A 17544-nucleotide genomic window follows, 5' to 3' on the forward strand; every position below is an offset into this window, starting at 1 on the left:
TTTTGCAAAATCGCTAATCGACTAATAACTGTGCCATCTATCACTGACGTCATTGACTAGATCAGCGAAATAAGACATTACAGCAAACACAACCTCGTTCACTGCTGCCATAGTGTATACGGGAGCCCGACAGCTCATCTCTATTTAGCATCGCCACATGTCGTTTGAGCGCAAATAACTACAACTAAAAAAATGGAAAAATATTTTTGTTAAAATAAAATAAAAATGAAAATTGTTTTGAAAAAACAAACCAAAAACTATAATAGTTCACCTTTGGCAATTAAATTAATACATGATCCTTAGGAGTTGATTTTAAATGTGATTTTATCCTTCCATCCATCCATTTTCTACCGCTTATCCGGGGTCAGGTCACGGGGGCAACAGCTTCAGCATGGAAGCCCAGAGCTATAAATCCATCTAAAAATAAATACCAAAAAAAAATGCATGCACAAATAAAATTACTGATTAAATTACAAGACGCATATAAAATAAGTGGTCATAAACCCACATGCAACACTAGGTGAGAAGCGCTTTCCTTTTTCGGTTCATAAATGGAAAAAAATATATACAGGATATAAAAATAAAAATAGAACACTGTATAACCTGTTCTAATACTTACACAAATACATTTTAGAAGCTGGAAACTGTGGAAGTGATACTATCCACTGCACTTATTGTATCTGTATTCTTATACACTTCGGGTATTTGATTTGCAGGTGGATGGTTGTTTTAAAAATGTGTTTTTTGTTAATCTTGTACACATGTATTAAAATAATATTAATAGAAAAAAAAAAATCACAAAAACTATACTGGAACTAGAAAAAAAAGCAAATATAAGAATAAAGCTGCCCTGAAAACTAATTAAAACTAACTCAATTTAAAAAACAAAACTGAAAACTAAATGGAAAAAAATAACGAATAAATGTCTGGACTTGTTTACTGCTGATGAACCAAGATACAGAAGCAATTGTTTTAGCAATAGCCCTGGCAACCTGAATGACTCGTGATGTTCATGCTTTTGTTTTTCATTCATGTCCAAGAAGGGTATGTTGTAAACATGCAAACATTACATTTAATGCATGTCTTTTTGGTGATACAGTAGATATTTTTTTTTGGGGGGGGGGCATTGGGGGGCCAAAATGATTCTTTTTTTCAATGCATTTTTGCGATGACAAGGATCAACTGTCGAGTATATTTACAAAATGTGCAAATAGATATATTGCTCCATCTTGATTGACCTGATGTCAGTTTTTTTTGGTTTGTTTTTTTTCCAAACCTTCTGATTGCTACTCTACCTCAAAAACCTTGATGACGTAAAGTCTAGATTCTGTTCGACATCTCATTAGGCAGTACGTGACCCCTGAACGATCATGAATTTGACACCCCTGCTCCCCATTAGGGTAGAAAATACCTAAATCATTCTAAACACTACTGCGCATCAAATTGTGCTTCCTCAAGACAGTATGGGATGTGAATTATTTTCAAAATATGTAAATAGAATGATTATTTCTATTTCTTAAGTATTTTCTCACTGTCAGGCCGAATAAGGTTGGCACTGAGACGGTATGAGGGGAGCTTCAGATGACACATTCATTCGCATGAAAGTGCAATCCAAATATTTGTTCATCTTTTTGAGAGGACTGACATTTAGAGTTGAGAACAATGAGCAGACACTGAACACGGCCTATTGTTACTCATATAAACCGATACGACAACAACTTGCAATGTTTCGACAAGTTATATGTGAAGACAGTCACCATAACAAATGAGATTGAAATGTCACATAAATAGTTTGACTTAATATTTGAAAAAAATAAAATAAAAACATGACGTGGGTGGATAAGCACACATTGGAAAATATCCGATACGTATCGGATTTCTATCCACACTGAGCAAAAACCTGATTCCGATCTTGGAGTATCCGATTTTTTTTTTTTCTGTTCACGCTGCCATGACGCATATCGCACTCATGCCACTTCAAGGTCAAATGTGAAGTAAACTTGGCCAACCATCTTTTGAGTAACACTTAGGGCTAAGATTATTTCAAGCATACATTCGTTGATTTTTTTTTTTTTAACACAACCCAACAAGGTTCATAGTTAGAACCATAGCAACGTGCTTCACGTTGCTGCTTTTGTTATGCAATCTCCGGCGAATGACGTCATTTACAGAGTGCCGAGTAGCCAGTCAGCCATTGTACTGCATTGTTGATCGTCCAGTGTCTTTGCCATTGTTAAAGTTATTTGGCGAAATGCCTCGGCCCTGTGTGGCCATGCACTGTTCACATCAAAAGAAAAGAATAGGGCATGTCAATGGACCAGAAACCTGGAACAATACAGTTTCGTTCTCACAAAGTGAATGTTTCTTGTTGTCATGACACTGCACGGACTTGCAGCAAAAAATGTCAGAAACACTGGGACATGAGTGCGCGCTTTCATGAAGTCGAAACTTGACAAAGAAACGTTCGTTAGTGAGCCACCGACTAAAAAGAGAAGGTGTGTGTACATGAAAGACTGGGAAAGTCCGTATTTGTGGGTAGCAGTGGTCGAGCTTCAACCTGAGAGGTCTTTTTATGACCTTTGCGAAACGTCATTTTCAATCGCACGTGGAGGGGGACGGGACGCAACTCTGTTGAGTAGTGATCCCCAAACTCATTTTTATAAGCTATTCAATTTCATTTAACTTTATTTCCTTGTTGGCATACATCATCATATGTTAAGGGGAAGAGGGCATTGTTAATGTACAATGTAAATTGGGATGTGTTATCAGTGACTACCCGTAGGGTGGAGATGCCGCGTCGCTACCACACATAGCAGGGTCCCACATTGTCCGTCAGAAACATACCCCTCGGGCTTATTTGCAGGTGGTCACGGATATGTTCACGATATGATGACAACAACAAGAGCAATTCTTTGCAAGCATTACAACTGTCTGGCGACCGTCCGTGCAAGTGTTTGCAACACTGAACCTATCCCAACCACAAAGCAACATTCGCTGCATGCTCACTCACACACTTGCACACGTGGCCACTCAAATTTCAATTGTGTCACTTGAAGCACGCAGTGTCCATCCAGCCGTAGACTCAAATTTGCAAACTAACCCTGCACGCAGTGTGCAATTGTAGTGTACTTTGCAAGCAACTCTGTCATCTCTCAGCCCATTGATGTCAACATGGAACATAGTTCCCACAGGTTCAGCGGTCAATCCAAAGGGGACATAAGTGTAGATTGCACCTTGAGGGACATGTGTACTTTTCTGACTCTGTCGAGGTCCTGAAACCTGCAATCTTTGAGCCAACAGGGCAAAATAGAGCTAACTACCTGCTCCATCTGGGTTTTTTTTGTCTTTTTGTAATAAATTATAAATGTGATGAAGCCACTCATTCATCAAAGGAGGAAGTGAAAGGAAAAGTAGGAAAACGTATGGAAGTTGAATTAAACGGTGGTAAGATGGAGACGTGGCACAGCAGCAGCTCCGCTTGGCAGATTTGAAATAGCCCACAAGCATTCCAGCAAAGCCCAGAAGCCTCTAATTTGACCAAAACCAGCCACTCTGCTATAATTATCTACTACTACATAAAAGTGAAAAACGATCCACAATGAAGAGTTGTTCTCTTCAGTTTTTTTTTTAATGTGTAAATTCCAAGACAAGCTTTGTATGAATGCATGCTTTTGTTGGCTCATTTCAGCTGCTATCTTGTGCGTCTGACAGACTAAGACTGTGGTAAGCGACGACACGTGCCTTTTATGTCTCTACACACGTTCCAAGTGCGTGTGCACATGAATTTTGGCTGATCGTTGCTTTGACTCAAGACTTGTCGGTGTAGAGTTTGCTTAAGGTTGATTTTAGGCGAAGATTTGGCCCCTGATTTTGGTGGGACAGCTTACTTGCCTCTCTGAAGTTAAAATACTTTGAGGAGACCAATGTCACCGGGGTCAAATACAGCATTCTGCTGAGAGAATACAGAAATAAAAGCTCATCGGTGCAAAGACAAACCTCAGTCAAGCAGGCATCTTTTTTTTTCCACAGCTGCTGAACTCTAAAACTGCCCGCTTTCAGTCCAATGAATGACAAACTCTGGCTGCTCTGCTGTGAGTGAAACTCTTTTGAGCGCACACATTCACAGTGGAAGTGGGGCAGGCACAAATAGCGATTATGGGGAGGAGAGAAAAGAATGTCCCTCCACCGTTTTCACACCCTTCCCCCCTAACCGGACACCCGTTCCTCACTTCATTCACGCTTTTTCATTGGCTTAGCATGGAGAAAGAACACGTACCCTAGCATGGATGAAAAGGACATTTTTAAACAGTGTTCTTGATTCTCCTACCTGCAGCATGTCCTGTTTTTCGAAAATTGCCATGCCATTCATATTTTTTTGTCTGGAGACCGTGTGGTATTACGGCTGAGAAAGGGAACGTGAGGAGGAGGAGAGCGTCGAGGTGTTTGTCTCAATTTGGTGACCCAGGAACGCATTGCTTGACACATGCCTACATATTCAATGCTTTGGCCTGCTGATTGTCGACACTTCTGATGCGAGACCCCTATGGCTCAACAACCCCGTCAAACTTTCAAACACTCGACGAGCACCCTTCCTCACTTGACAAAAACAACACGAAAATCTGTTTCGGCAGTGATTATAAAAGGCTGAGGCTACTTTACGGACCCACCAGCGCTTATTATGCGGTTGTGACCCAATGGTAAATCTTTGCGCAATATGGACCATTAGTTCAAGAACAGTTTGCCGTATCTGATAAAGAGGGCCAGGCAAATACTTTTAATTACAGCGTCAAACCACAAAGACACACCCGCCCAGCCCTTTGTTCACGGCAGCTTTTATTTTTGCTAAACACACACTGCCAGTCCAAACACCGCAAGCAGCTGTTAATCGCTGCGACCGCTGATGGCCAGTCAAAGGAAGCTGGTGCGCGTCAACCATCGCGTACGCCTCCATAGGCAAGCGCAAAATCCCGCTTGGGGGCAATGCAAACAAACAAGAGCATGTCTGTTAGTGGAGTTGACAAGCACGGACCGCAGGCGTCCGCTCATCAAATACCAACAGAGAAATGGACAGTTGCATTTGAACTCGCATGTGCGCCTGTAGAGATGCCAGAAAATACCCGAAACGGTCCAGCTGTCTTCTAAGCGAAGCAGAGCTTTATTAGCGGGCATTACGGTGAGGCTTTACCAAAATACCATCTGTCACTGATACACGAACGCGAACGCACACGCACACACAAAATGCTTGCCAAAAACTGGGTCACCCTGTGATCAGCAATGCGTAAGTGTTGTCCATTCCCAATCCCAAAGATGGAATGAGGGATCAGGGAAATCTGCAGCCAAAAAGGTCCGTCACAAAAGGTTTGCTATTTCTAAAACACATGCTGACTGCCAAGCTGCAAATTTGTTTGTGGTTGACTTGGATAATTTGGCTGCTGGCGCCAAGTGCTTCTTGTCAAACCATTGCAGAGGAGGTTCATTCGCTGACCCATCATTTCGTCACGGCCTTTTCCAAGTGCGGTGGGACTTTCTGTTCGTCTTCTCATGTACAAAGCCTGCACTTGCAAGGGAAAAAAAATGTCCCTCTATTGTTAAAACAATTGTAAAAGTCAAAATGGTTAGTTATGGTAGGAAGCCAAAAATAACAAATGAGACAGCAAGACGGACTGGACAAGTGCTGACCTTTGTTTCACGGGGCTGTTCTGAAGTTATTCAAAAGCAAAATCCAAACGGTGCCTTCCGCATGCATCTGACACCGTGCAGCGCATGCAGAGCGGTGCGCTGCTAAAGTTAAATGGGTCCTAATCAAAAGGTCAACAATTGCCTGAGGGAGGGAAGGCGATCCAACCAATGAAAGGTTTGTATCTGAATGTGAAATTTATTTTGACTCCATAAATCAGAATTGTGGAGACCATGTTCTTTCAAAAAATAATAATAATAAAAATCCTGAATATATGTAAAGTGTGTGTGTATTGTCAACTATATGCAGATTCTCAATGGCCGGCCCGGTCACTATCGCCCATGAGTCAAGGGGGCGGGGAGGAGTTGCCTGTGTTTAAGGCGATGCAAAAGGTCACTTTTAGTAAAGAGGCCCCCTGAGGAACAAATCCAGTCCGTTCCAGCCACATACTTGCCTTTACACTACTATTCTGCCATGCGTGCAACAGCGCTCATCTGCCAGACTGCGGTTTGAGAACTTCTAATCTTGACTCGGCAAAACAAAGTGAGCAAGCACATATACCTTAACTGCCTTTGTGTTTGAGTAAAGACTGTGTGAGGGACAGGCGACCTGCCTGTACAGGAAACACACATGTAAAGAATTTGACATTCAAACACTAAAAGTGGAGTTTGATCTCATGTTGTGCCAAAAGAAAGCACATTAGGTTAATAGGACAAATACACTAACGCCAACACGTCAGACTACACAAATGTAGCCCGGTTTTGAGCCGACGGGCGTTTTGCACACAGATGATTTTGAGTTGTCTTAGCCCGTGCGCTCTGACATATTCAACAATTGGTCACGCAGCGTCTGGGACACTACACGACCACCACCACGGAAGTCTGGCATGTCCGAATTTTTTGTTGTCTTGCCGCACAATGTGTTCAGACAGTGCCCTCCTACTTATGATGAGGGACTGGAACTGGACTTGGCTCGCAGCAACAAACAAAAAGGCAGAAAAAGAAATCTTGCGAAGTAGTCGTTGCATTTCAACTCAGGTTTGCCAACTGCAAAAATAGTAGCTGATTAGCAAACGTGGTGTCATTAAACAAACTCCTGACCTCAATTCCTTTTTGGAGAATAGACAGTCCATACTTGGCTCTCCTCAGCATCCAGAAACGGGTTCATACCCTCTTGTTTTCCCCCTGCCTTTTCTGAACATTGAAACATCGCACATACACACAATGCTTCCGTCGACATGCCTTTGACAACTGCTTGTCGCACCTCCCGACAGACTCAATCTTGACAGAAGCACGTTACGATCGGGCACGGTCTGATCACTGATGGACTTGTAGTGTGACATCTCGCCCGGTTCAAGACACAGAACGATCTTTATCTGGTAGTCTGACAAGGCAACCGTCGTGAGTGACAAAAAAGCCGTGTGGTTTGACGAGGCTTTAAGGGTACACAGTCCAAGGGACAAATACACAAGCGCACTCCCACTCCTTCATTATGCGCATCTAACCTCGGGCCAAAATGCATGGTTTGTATTATGGAAGGCTGATGGATAGTGATGCTTTCAGAAGGACAAGCGTCTTGCTACCATTAAACAAAATCAATGTTAACAAAATCACGCCACGTTCTCTCGTTCATGTCATTCATAACAGCGGACGTGCATGCTGCGCTGCACTTCCTAAGGGAGCAGCGAGCGGTGATCAGCTGATTAAAAAAAAACAATTTCGCATGGAACAACATGATCTCATTTGCATATTTAACCCGTTTCCAAATAAATAGTCTTGTTTAACTGTGAAGGCGATACTTCAGTTCCTGTAGAAGCTTTAGCAAGTCCTGTACAACATGGACAAACGATAATGGCCAACAACATTGCCCGGTAGGCAGCAAAATCTCCTCTGTAAGGACTTGGGCTTTGGAACCGCAGGGTCATGGTTTGAGTGCCGGCAACTAGATTATAGAGAGATGCTAATCTACCCCTGGGCAAGGCAGCATCATAGCCCAGGAGGTCCTCTCGACATATGTTGAAAAATTCTCATTCCAATTAAGATCAACACAATATTCTGGACTTTGATAAATACACAGTGAAAAACATAACTTTTTTTTAAAAGGGAGCAACTTGAAAATATAAATGATTTGTATTGATGACAACTATGCCAACAAGCAATGGTTTGCTCCAATGCCATTTGTTGAGTTGACTTTACTTCCATCTGAGTTGGGGGACAAGACGGGAGACAATTAGCTCTGTAAATTATATTTCCAATTTTCACATTAGTAAAACTTCTTATGAAATATTTTCTTGAATTGCCCGCCGGAAATGTTTAATTGTTGCCTTGAAATTTTGAGTTCAACCAATTTTTGTTTTTTTTTTACAGCGTACCCATTTCCTACCCACTGCATGTCTACATTTTGTCACATTCTTTAGGTTTCATGCAAAGAAAAATCCATTCAAATGAATCAGCTCGGTTTAACCTGAGCCTCAATGGTTGTTTTCTGCTTCAAAATATGACAAGACTGTGACCCTCGCACTCTAATGAACACATTAACTGGAACAATGGAGGCCAGCAAATAAGGAAAGGGAGCCTGCTTGACTCATTTCCCAACATGTGGGAGCATTTATTATCATTGCAATATCAGTGCTTTGCTTTCTTCACTTTATCGCATGCCCTTTTGTCAGATGCGAAACTTCAACTACTGGAGGAGGCTTGCACAACCACGGTCCGACTACGCGGAACACCGATGCTGACAAGCGTTGCGCCGAATCGGACCAAAAGAAGCGGCAAAACAACCAACAACGCGTGAAATCTTGAAAAGTCATTTTACCTGTCAGCATCTTCAGTTGCAGCCAAAGCCTGGTGATGTCAAAGCACAGTTGAGAGACTCGGTTGACAGCCATGATTGCTGGTACCGATTTGACCCCCCTCTCCGACGCATGTAAACACAAACGCACGCACACAAACACACACACAGCCGCATGCTGTCAGAGAACATCCCAGTGGAGGTTCCGCCACTGGCAGTCCATTCCTGCACATCTGAGGACTGAAGCCGCTCACCGAGCTGTCACCCGCACAGCAGTGGCGCATACACGCGCACACACTTCAGTGCGTAGGATCCCCCCCCCCGGTAGGCGGAGCTTTAAAAGTTCCGCCCCCATCTCCCAGTTCACACTGTTTCTGCACAAAGTAGCCTCTCTGATGCTTGACAGGCCACACACGTCTTGAACATCGCACTCGATAGAAACCACACACACACACACACACAAAATGTAAACGAAGGCAGCAGGGAGAATCATTGTGCACAAAAGATATGGTAAGAACCAAACAAGGCGAGAAATAACTTTTTTTTTGAGGAGCAGTTGTGCTATAAATGAGCAACATTCATATTTTCTGCTGTGTAATTCCACGGACCTGAAGCAACGGTTTCATTAAATAATAACAATATGACACCCCTGGTATCCAACCAAAGTACTTTAGGACATGATGCTGCTTTTTTAAATCCAAGAATTGACATTTTACCATTACCCCTGATTTTTTTCAGGGGTAATGAGGCAGTCCTCATTACCCCGAAACCAGACCAGGTCTAGGAAACACCAGCCTACCCCTGGTATCTAATCAATATACTTCTCCACAAACGTATTCTTGTTCCAAAGTAAAAGGCCTCTGAAATCTGAAATTTTGACCATCAGATTTCGTTATTTCGCAACCAGGCTAGATCAAAGGAACACGAGAACACCCCTGGCATTCAAACCAAGATACTTTCACACAAATCTGATGTTGCGGTTGGAAACAATAGGCCTCTGAAATATGCAATTTTGACCAATACCCCGATTTCAAAGAAAATCATTTAAAAAAATCAAATGTTGTTATTCCACAACCAGACCAGATCTAGCAAACACGAGACCACCTTTGGTAGAACACCAAAGTACTTTGATCTGATGTTGCATTTTGAAATAAAAGGCCTCCAAAATATGGTATTTTGACCATTACCCCGATTTAGAAATAAAAGAAAAATCCAAATGTCATTGCTCTGCAACCAGAACAGGTTGAGTTCTTCTTCTCCTGATATATTCTTCCTAATTTCTTTGCATATTTATCACATACAAAAGTTTCAGTTCATTGAACCAGAAACTACCAAAGGAAATACAAAATGCAATTTCTAAATGCCCATGTAATCTATTTAGACACACAAAAAGCAATCCAAACCTATCTGTCCCAATGTGAAAAAAGTAATTGGCCCCTAAGTCGAATTGTCAAACTCTTGGCAGCAATAACTGAAATCAAGCATGTGCAATAATTGGTGATGAGTCTTTCACATCACTGTGGGGGAATTTTGGCCAACTCTTCTTCGCAGAATTGCTTCAACTCCACCATATTGGCACTGTTCGTATGTGTACACACACACAGTGGTACCTCTACTTACGAACGACTCTTCATGAGAAATTTTCAAGTTACGAAATGCCTCAACAGAAAAATATTGCCTCTTGTTACGAAAGAAATTTCAAGATACGAAAGGTAGAAATACAGCATGGGCTGCTACTTGCATCTCAGAGTTTCCTGAACGCAATACACTTATAGCTGCTCTGCCATTGGCTATTACCGATCATCCTGGCATCGCATTGGCTAAAAGGGACCTTTACCGTATGTGCCTATGTGTGTAGCTCAAGAGACATGTGTCTATGCAGCGTCCCTGTCATGCGCCCCTTGGACCATGAGGCGTTCCGATAAGTTTCACGTAAATGTGAATCACCCAGAAAAAGTGAAAATCCAGTTAAAAGAGGACCAAAGCAAACTTCCTTGGATAAGTTCTTTACAAAACGCCAGGCAAAAACAATTTCTGAGAGAGAACATGAAGTAAGGAGGGCAAAAAACGACGAGGACGCAGTCAAAAGCTAAACGACCATCATTTTTATTCTTAACTCTATTCTTTGTTTTTTTTACATTGTGCACAACTCTCATTTATTGTAACGTGTATTTGTTACATATTTTGATGTAATTTTATGCTTTATGAAACATTTGTGTGTGAATTTGGGGGGGCTTGGAACTGATTCAGGCATTTACATGGAAAACACGTCTCTACTCACAAACATTTTCTAGCTAAGAAATTTCTTCCAGAACATATTAAGTTCTTAAGTAGAGGTATCACTGCATACACAAAGTACTCACAAAAGGTTAGGGAAATTTGGCTTTCAGGTGAAATTTCAGGACAAGCTTAAAACACGTTCAAACTTCTACAGGTGAACTTAATGTGACCTTCTCTAAGTTCCTGAATGCACATGTCTAAAAGTTTCTGTACTTTTTGCACAAGTTTTATAACGAGGAGCTTAATGGTAAAATTCCTAACAGTAGTTTGATCCTTGAATTGAACAATAAATGTCCTGGTTCAATTAGAGCTGCTGTTTAAACAGTCATCCTCATCATGCTGTTCACATTTTGACATCACAAGACCAAGATGACACCTAAAAATGGATCAAGGGTAACTTGCCATCGTGATGTTTCAAACAGGACGTTCTCAGACGGAAGTGGCCACTCAGCTTAGCATGTCACAGAGTGTCATCAGCAGGATGCAAAAGAGATACCGAGAGACTGGAATAGTCACAGAAAGATGTCGAAGTGGACGTCCTTTGGCCACATCCCATACTGATGACCACTACATCATGAACAATGCCCTGAGAAAGCGGATGATGAATGACACTCAACTCCGGGCACGCTTAAAGGAGGTGAGAGGCACCCAAGTGCCACGTCAGACCATTTGAAACCGTATTCATCAGGGTGGTCTACGGGATGGACGACCCACAAGGTCACCGGGCACAGGCGTCATTGTCTTGCATGGGCCAGGGAGCATTTTTGTTACCAGTGGGCCTCAGTGCAGCTCTTTGATGAAAGTCGATTCACGGTGAGCAGAAATGACCGCCGCCAAGGATGTTGGAGACGTCAAGCAGAGCGCTCCACATCGGCCACTGTTGTCACCAGATGAGCTTTTGGTGGCGGCGGTGTTAACAGTGTGGGCAGGAGTGTCCAGTCGGTACAGAACTGCCCTACACTTTGTGACAAACCCATACTAGCTGAATAAGATTATTAATCCAGTGATTGTGCCCCTACGTGAACAACACGGGCCTAATTTCATGTTCATGGATGACAATGCTCCAGCACATTGAGGTCGCATCATCAGGGAACGGCTGTTGGAGACTGGTGTACCTCAAATGGAATGGCCTGCGCTTTCTCCAGACCTGAATCCAATTGAAAACCTGTGGGATCAGCTGAGTCAGCATGCAGAGGCTCGAAACTCCGCACCCCAGAACCTCAATGACCTGAGGGCTGCCCTTCAAGAAATTTGGGATGCCATGCCTCAGCAGACAATAAGACGACTTGTGAACAGCATGAAACTTCGTCGTCAAGCTGTAATTGATGTGCAAAGGCACATGACGAGTTATTGAGACGTCTAAATTTTTTGTTGAGGTGTACCCATAATAGTTGTTATCTTGTTTCAATGAATTGTTTGAGCTCAGGAAATACACACACACACACACACCTTTAGAACCCATGACCCCTTATTTCACATGGGAAAAATAGCGAAAGCTTATGGCCAAAATGGAGCGACCATGATGTACCGCGACGGCTACATTCAAATAATGCGTGCAGCTGGCCTTGCATCCTTGAAAAATAAATGCACAAAGAACAAACACTAATACAATTATTTACTTTTGTTCCTTCTACAGTATTACAATTCATACCGTCATACCTTGTGTAGTTCATTTCAAAGAACTTGTTTTCACACTTTGTAGTTTGTAATCTTAATGTATTGTTTGCATTATCTTTTATATCTAATACCTTTATTTTTACTACATCCTCATTTGGTTTCAATTATTCATGTCTTGTTATTAGTCCAATTTCAAACGGTAAAAAATAATAGTTGAATTGATGTTTTTGAATTATTAAATAAATGAACATTTATTATGAGAAATAAGGGGGGAAAAGGACCGAAAATCGGGACAAATGAGAACCGTTAGATTCCCAGGTACTGAGAACCGGAACAGAACCGGTTCCAATGTGAATGGTCCCCATCACTAGTAGCATGACGACAACACTTCAAGTCATTAACAGGCACGTTGAATTTTGAATCACTCCGAATAAAATAATGTACATATTCTTTCCCATCTTTATGGTTTCGTAATTAAGTTGATTTAGTGCACAACAACCTGGCTGCAAAGACGTAAGACAATAAATCGAGGCTTGACATTTCTCCTATATTTCATGTTTGTCACACTTTTTTCAACTATAATACTCACACATAGTATTGTATGATAACCTATTGAGAAATTTGATATGTTTTCGCTGAAAAGAAGTAACAGTGGATAAATGTGCAGACAGACAGACATGCTTCCACGGGATGTAAGCGAGACGTGTGTGTGGCAGACGAGTTAAATGTATTTATATGGGGCACTATCGACTCTTTCCGCTGCTGGTGGATTTAGAGCAAACAGGAAGATGCCAATTGAGAGGCAACTTGAGGCAGAAAGACGAACGAGGCAGAGGATATAGACTCATGACACATTCATCATCCACTTGCTTTTTATCTCGGCCAAGTGCAGGCCTTGACAGAGCATGCGAGGTTTTGTTGTTGTTTGCTATTGTGTTATCGCTCAACTGACTACCAAACTGACACACAAAACATTGTGGAATGGCGTGCGCATGTGAAAGAGAGAAACTTTTCCAGAAAAGAGTATCTTAGTGTTCATCTGGATCGTGGACATTAAGAGAACCAGAAAGGAGACAAGCAATGGCTTCTCCTTTAGTTGTCCGGCTGTTATCAAACACCTATATACAGATCCAGATCCCCACCACATGAAACCAGGTTTTCCTTGTCAACATATGCCACCCCTCGACAAAGAATTGTGGAAATCAATGTTATATATTTTAGTATTTCTGCTAAATGTGTTTACTGGAAAAAGGGTCAAAGGTGGTCAAAAACCTTTGTGCCACAGTGGACATAACCGAAGCACATCATATGAAGTGAAATCATGAATAATAGCATGATAAATCTTGTGATTTTCATGTCAGTTAAAGAGGAAGTGCCCCAAACGAACACACACACACGCACGGGATGCTAACACCGGACTCAGAGGACTATGACAGGAAGTTATAAGCAGCTGAGCAACACGTTTTGATTGTCCCAAACAATGTCAATGTCCTCTCGCAGCAACTTTAATCTAACCAGGCGACTGCACGTCTCAAATAATTCATGTGTACCATTTGAGATTTAAAGAGTAAGAAACAATTAATTTTTCCTCTCAAAGTTCTACAGCATGTGTGCAACAAAGTGGAACTGACTTTCAAGCCACTGTGGCAAATCCAGTACAAAGAGGAAAGGAAAGAAGCCAAAAAGAGCGGGCCAATAAGGCGCTGAACACCAGCAGTTCTTTTGTTTTCTAACATCCTGCCCTGAAATTCACATTGTCAGATGCGAGCATGAAACACAATCAAGTGAGGCTTTACACTCCAAGTTTCAAGTGCCACAATTCAAATTTTCAACTTCCATGCCGTTTCTGAGATGATGTCGACACTTATGGAGTTCACTACCTCCGTTTAGGATGTCTACTCATGTGGACTGCTCTACAGTACATGTTCGGTAAATGTGAACAAAGTATTAGTGGATGAGGCTCACACTTAACAGGCACATAAATGCATAAATGCAGGCCCCATAAAAATGGCTTGGAAAGCCATTCAAAAGGTGGCCGGGCGAGGCCACTACACAGTATGGTAGTAACACAGATGAGTCAGAAGCTGTTATCTTAAGGTCAATTTATTACATGCAGTTGCTTAACTTTAAATTGATAGCAATAGCAAGGTATCAATGGAAAGAAGAAAAAAAATCAGTAAGAGGGAAATAATTACCGGTAAGCAGCTGTCTGAGTGACAAAGCATGTTGAAGTAGAGTAGTACTACTGCTCTTGTAAAAACTAAAAATAGACTGATCAGCTCTAAATAAAGACCAAAGGAAATGGATCAGAGTAGCCCGAGCAGGTATCAAGGTCCAAAAATATACGCACCATAACAGGAGCCGTCATCGCACACAAATGCGTGCGCACAATTTATGCAAATGTGATATTGAACCACCTTGAATAAACACAAGGATGTGCTCTTCTCCCAAGCTGTAAAAATATGGAATGTGATCTGTGGCACTGAAGCAACACCTTGACTAAACAACATATGACAATCATCACGTTGAGATGAATGTTGCGTTATATTGAAGAGGAGCGCTCAAAGTCGCTGACAAGGTTTTTCAGAGTGTCTCACTCAAGCCGGATAATAGTTTGTCGATTCCTTTTCAAATTCAATAAGCACATCCTGAAGATCTTTAAATGGGGACAAGCTCCTCCAGCCACGAGGTGACAAATGACATTAAAATGAAGCAATTTACACGGACCAGCTCATAATTGCATCCATGCTTTTAGTTGAAGTCGGCGAAATAAGACAAAGTCAAGCACGCACACTTACGACGCAGCTGTTGACAGCACTGGCTGTATCTGTAATAGCTCTCCATCTCCGCCAGTGAGATGCAGCCAAACCGCTCAACTCCATACTCCTTGCCGTCATTCTCCTCTTTGGTCCCCATCTTCACTGCCACAGGGTAATAACCGAGTACCGCCTACCTTAACCTGCACTCCTCAGTGTATTTTATACATCTGGTTGTCTCTCCCTCTCCATACACGTACACCTGTCAACTAGCGTCATCACTCCTCCGTTTTCTGTCCCGCCCCTTTGCTCCGCACATGAGGATCAGACCAACAACTTTTTGAGACATGTGGCATGATTCCAAAACACACATCCTTGATCCCACTTTACGTGCGCGCATACACACGCACGCACACACACGCACACTTGTGAGCACAAGCTGCGGCTTTCACATTGCACAGCCAATGACTTGGATGATTTATTTTCAAGTCATCCGGCACTTCACTTTCAGAAGTTGAATGAACTTTCAGGGACCTTCGTCCTGCAAGCCCAAAGCATTAGCATTAGCATAGCTCCACAAAGGAGGCTTTAACTACAGAATCAGCCGCCTGCGCTTTCAAAACACAGCAGTGGCCCGAAGGGATCGCACACTGTTTGCTTAGAAAAGCTCAAATACAAAATGTCCACAAAACAAGGCAAGACCTCTGACTTGTCTGGTTTCATGCTCTGCGAGTGAATATGGACCGGGAATGATAAACGGTCCTATGTATCAATTCCATGTCTGTTGTAATCATTTCAAAGAGTAACGCGAAACCTAATTCATATAAATCACTGCTCACCTGTGCTGTCAATCCGTGAATACTTCAGAGTCTTTTTTTGTCCTGCTCCTCCACAGCAAAGACAGGCAGACATGGTCAATTCAAACACACTCGCTTGTGCGGCTGTACTGATATTTTGCCGATCTTGTTCTTCTCTTACAGTCAGATTGATTGCTCAACTTGTGGTGGCAAGTCAGCTGAGCCACAAATCTGCATTGTGGGCGTATGGAGGCATAAACTCTGTTAGCGATTAGCCACTTGCCAAAGCTAATCAGTTACTCAGGTCAAGCTGCCACATAACACTGCGGTTTCACTCAAAGCGCTATATAAAATATTACACACTGTATATAGCCTGATCTGAAGGTGCTAATTTGTCTAGATGACAGCAAAACGTGATATGGACAGTACATGCCAAAGAGAAAACTAACCTGAGGTAGTGTGATGGCCGCAACTGATGACTGATGCGTGCCGGGTGTGTGGGCCAAAAGACAAATTGTGAAGCAGTTGACTCAACAAAGTTTGAACCTCTTGTATCAACTCCACCAGAGACATGGTCCCTGCAGCCACCTCATGTCATATTAATGTGGCTCGGCTGGCCCGATGCTACCCCACTGCTTGCTGTTTGTGCATGTTTGTTTTTCTTAATGTCTGGGCTGCTTTATCAGAGGAAGAGAGGGGGGGGGGGGGGGGTCCCTCTGACATCACTCCCTCCTTTCAACTTAATGTGCTGAATGAATTGCAAACCAAATTTCAGTGTCCACTTATTTACAGCCCACCCTTCTGGGCAGGCCTGAAGATCAACTGGCGCCTTCCGTGTTTAAAAAAAATAAAAATATCTGCCTGCTACCACTCAATTCCAGTGTGTATATTTACTTACACTTACCTGTGTTCATCAATAGAATAAAGCAAACAAACTCAAACAAAATAATGAAAGTATTAATACGTTTTTTCAAAATCAATTTTAGCTATATTAAATCAAAGATGGAGGCATACACAGCAGTTTGTCAACACACAATGACAAGTGTATGACTTGTATTGTCTCTTACAAACGTGGCCTCGTGTGTGATCAATACACTTGAGTCCAAGCACTGTGAGGAGAGAGGCAGAAGACTGGCCAGCGTGTCAGTCAGAGTTGGTTTAAGGCTTCCATCTTCAACGTTAAAGCAGCTTCACAACAGTAGCAGTTTAGATTGTGATGCAGACTCACTAACACAGACCAACAAACTAATGATCAGAGCCCACTCACAGCCGGTTACACAGTAAGTAGCCTTGTGCAGCAGCTGCGAGCAAGCGGCACATCATCTAAATGAGCTTCACCTGCTTGAATGACCTGCAGTCACCGCTGCCCCATCTTTAAAACTGGTCTTCAAACTCATTTTTATTCTTCGGCTTTTGAGTCAGCAGGAGACTTGATTTTTAGTTGGACTGTTTTTGTGTTTTCTACTGTCTTTCTTATTAATTTGTTTTATTGTTGTATTAATTATTTTTGCTCCATGTACAGCACATTGTATACAGCAGTGGTTGTTTTAAAGTGCTGTATTCATACATCTGAGTTGAGAAACCAGCACCGAAAGAAGCCTGTTCACGCTTGCATGTTTGAGCAGCA

At 42.2% G+C, this 17544-nt stretch overlaps 1 protein-coding gene across 3 annotated transcripts in view; it reads right to left on the reverse strand.

Moving 5' to 3' along the window:
- mcf2la (mcf.2 cell line derived transforming sequence-like a) overlaps positions 1-16541 on the reverse strand; it is a 39584-nt gene extending 23043 nt beyond the window's left edge. For 2 of the 3 annotated variants that reach the window (XM_086127161.1, XM_086127142.1), the window contains exon 1: positions 16367-16541. In XM_086127161.1, coding sequence (XP_085983287.1) covers positions 16367-16490 — 124 coding nt within the window. In that variant the 5' untranslated portion in view covers positions 16491-16541. Of the gene's footprint in view, positions 1-8491; positions 8731-16366 lie in introns of those variants that run through there. The other variant, XM_086127152.1, reaches the window with a different exon arrangement.
- Positions 16542-17544: the final 1003 nt, after the last annotated feature.

The sequence above is a fragment of the Hippocampus guttulatus genome, chromosome 1, assembly GCF_054856545.1.
Source record: "Hippocampus guttulatus isolate MCC_2025c chromosome 1, RoL_Hgut_1.0, whole genome shotgun sequence".
Lineage (NCBI taxonomy): Eukaryota > Metazoa > Chordata > Actinopteri > Syngnathiformes > Syngnathidae > Hippocampus > Hippocampus guttulatus.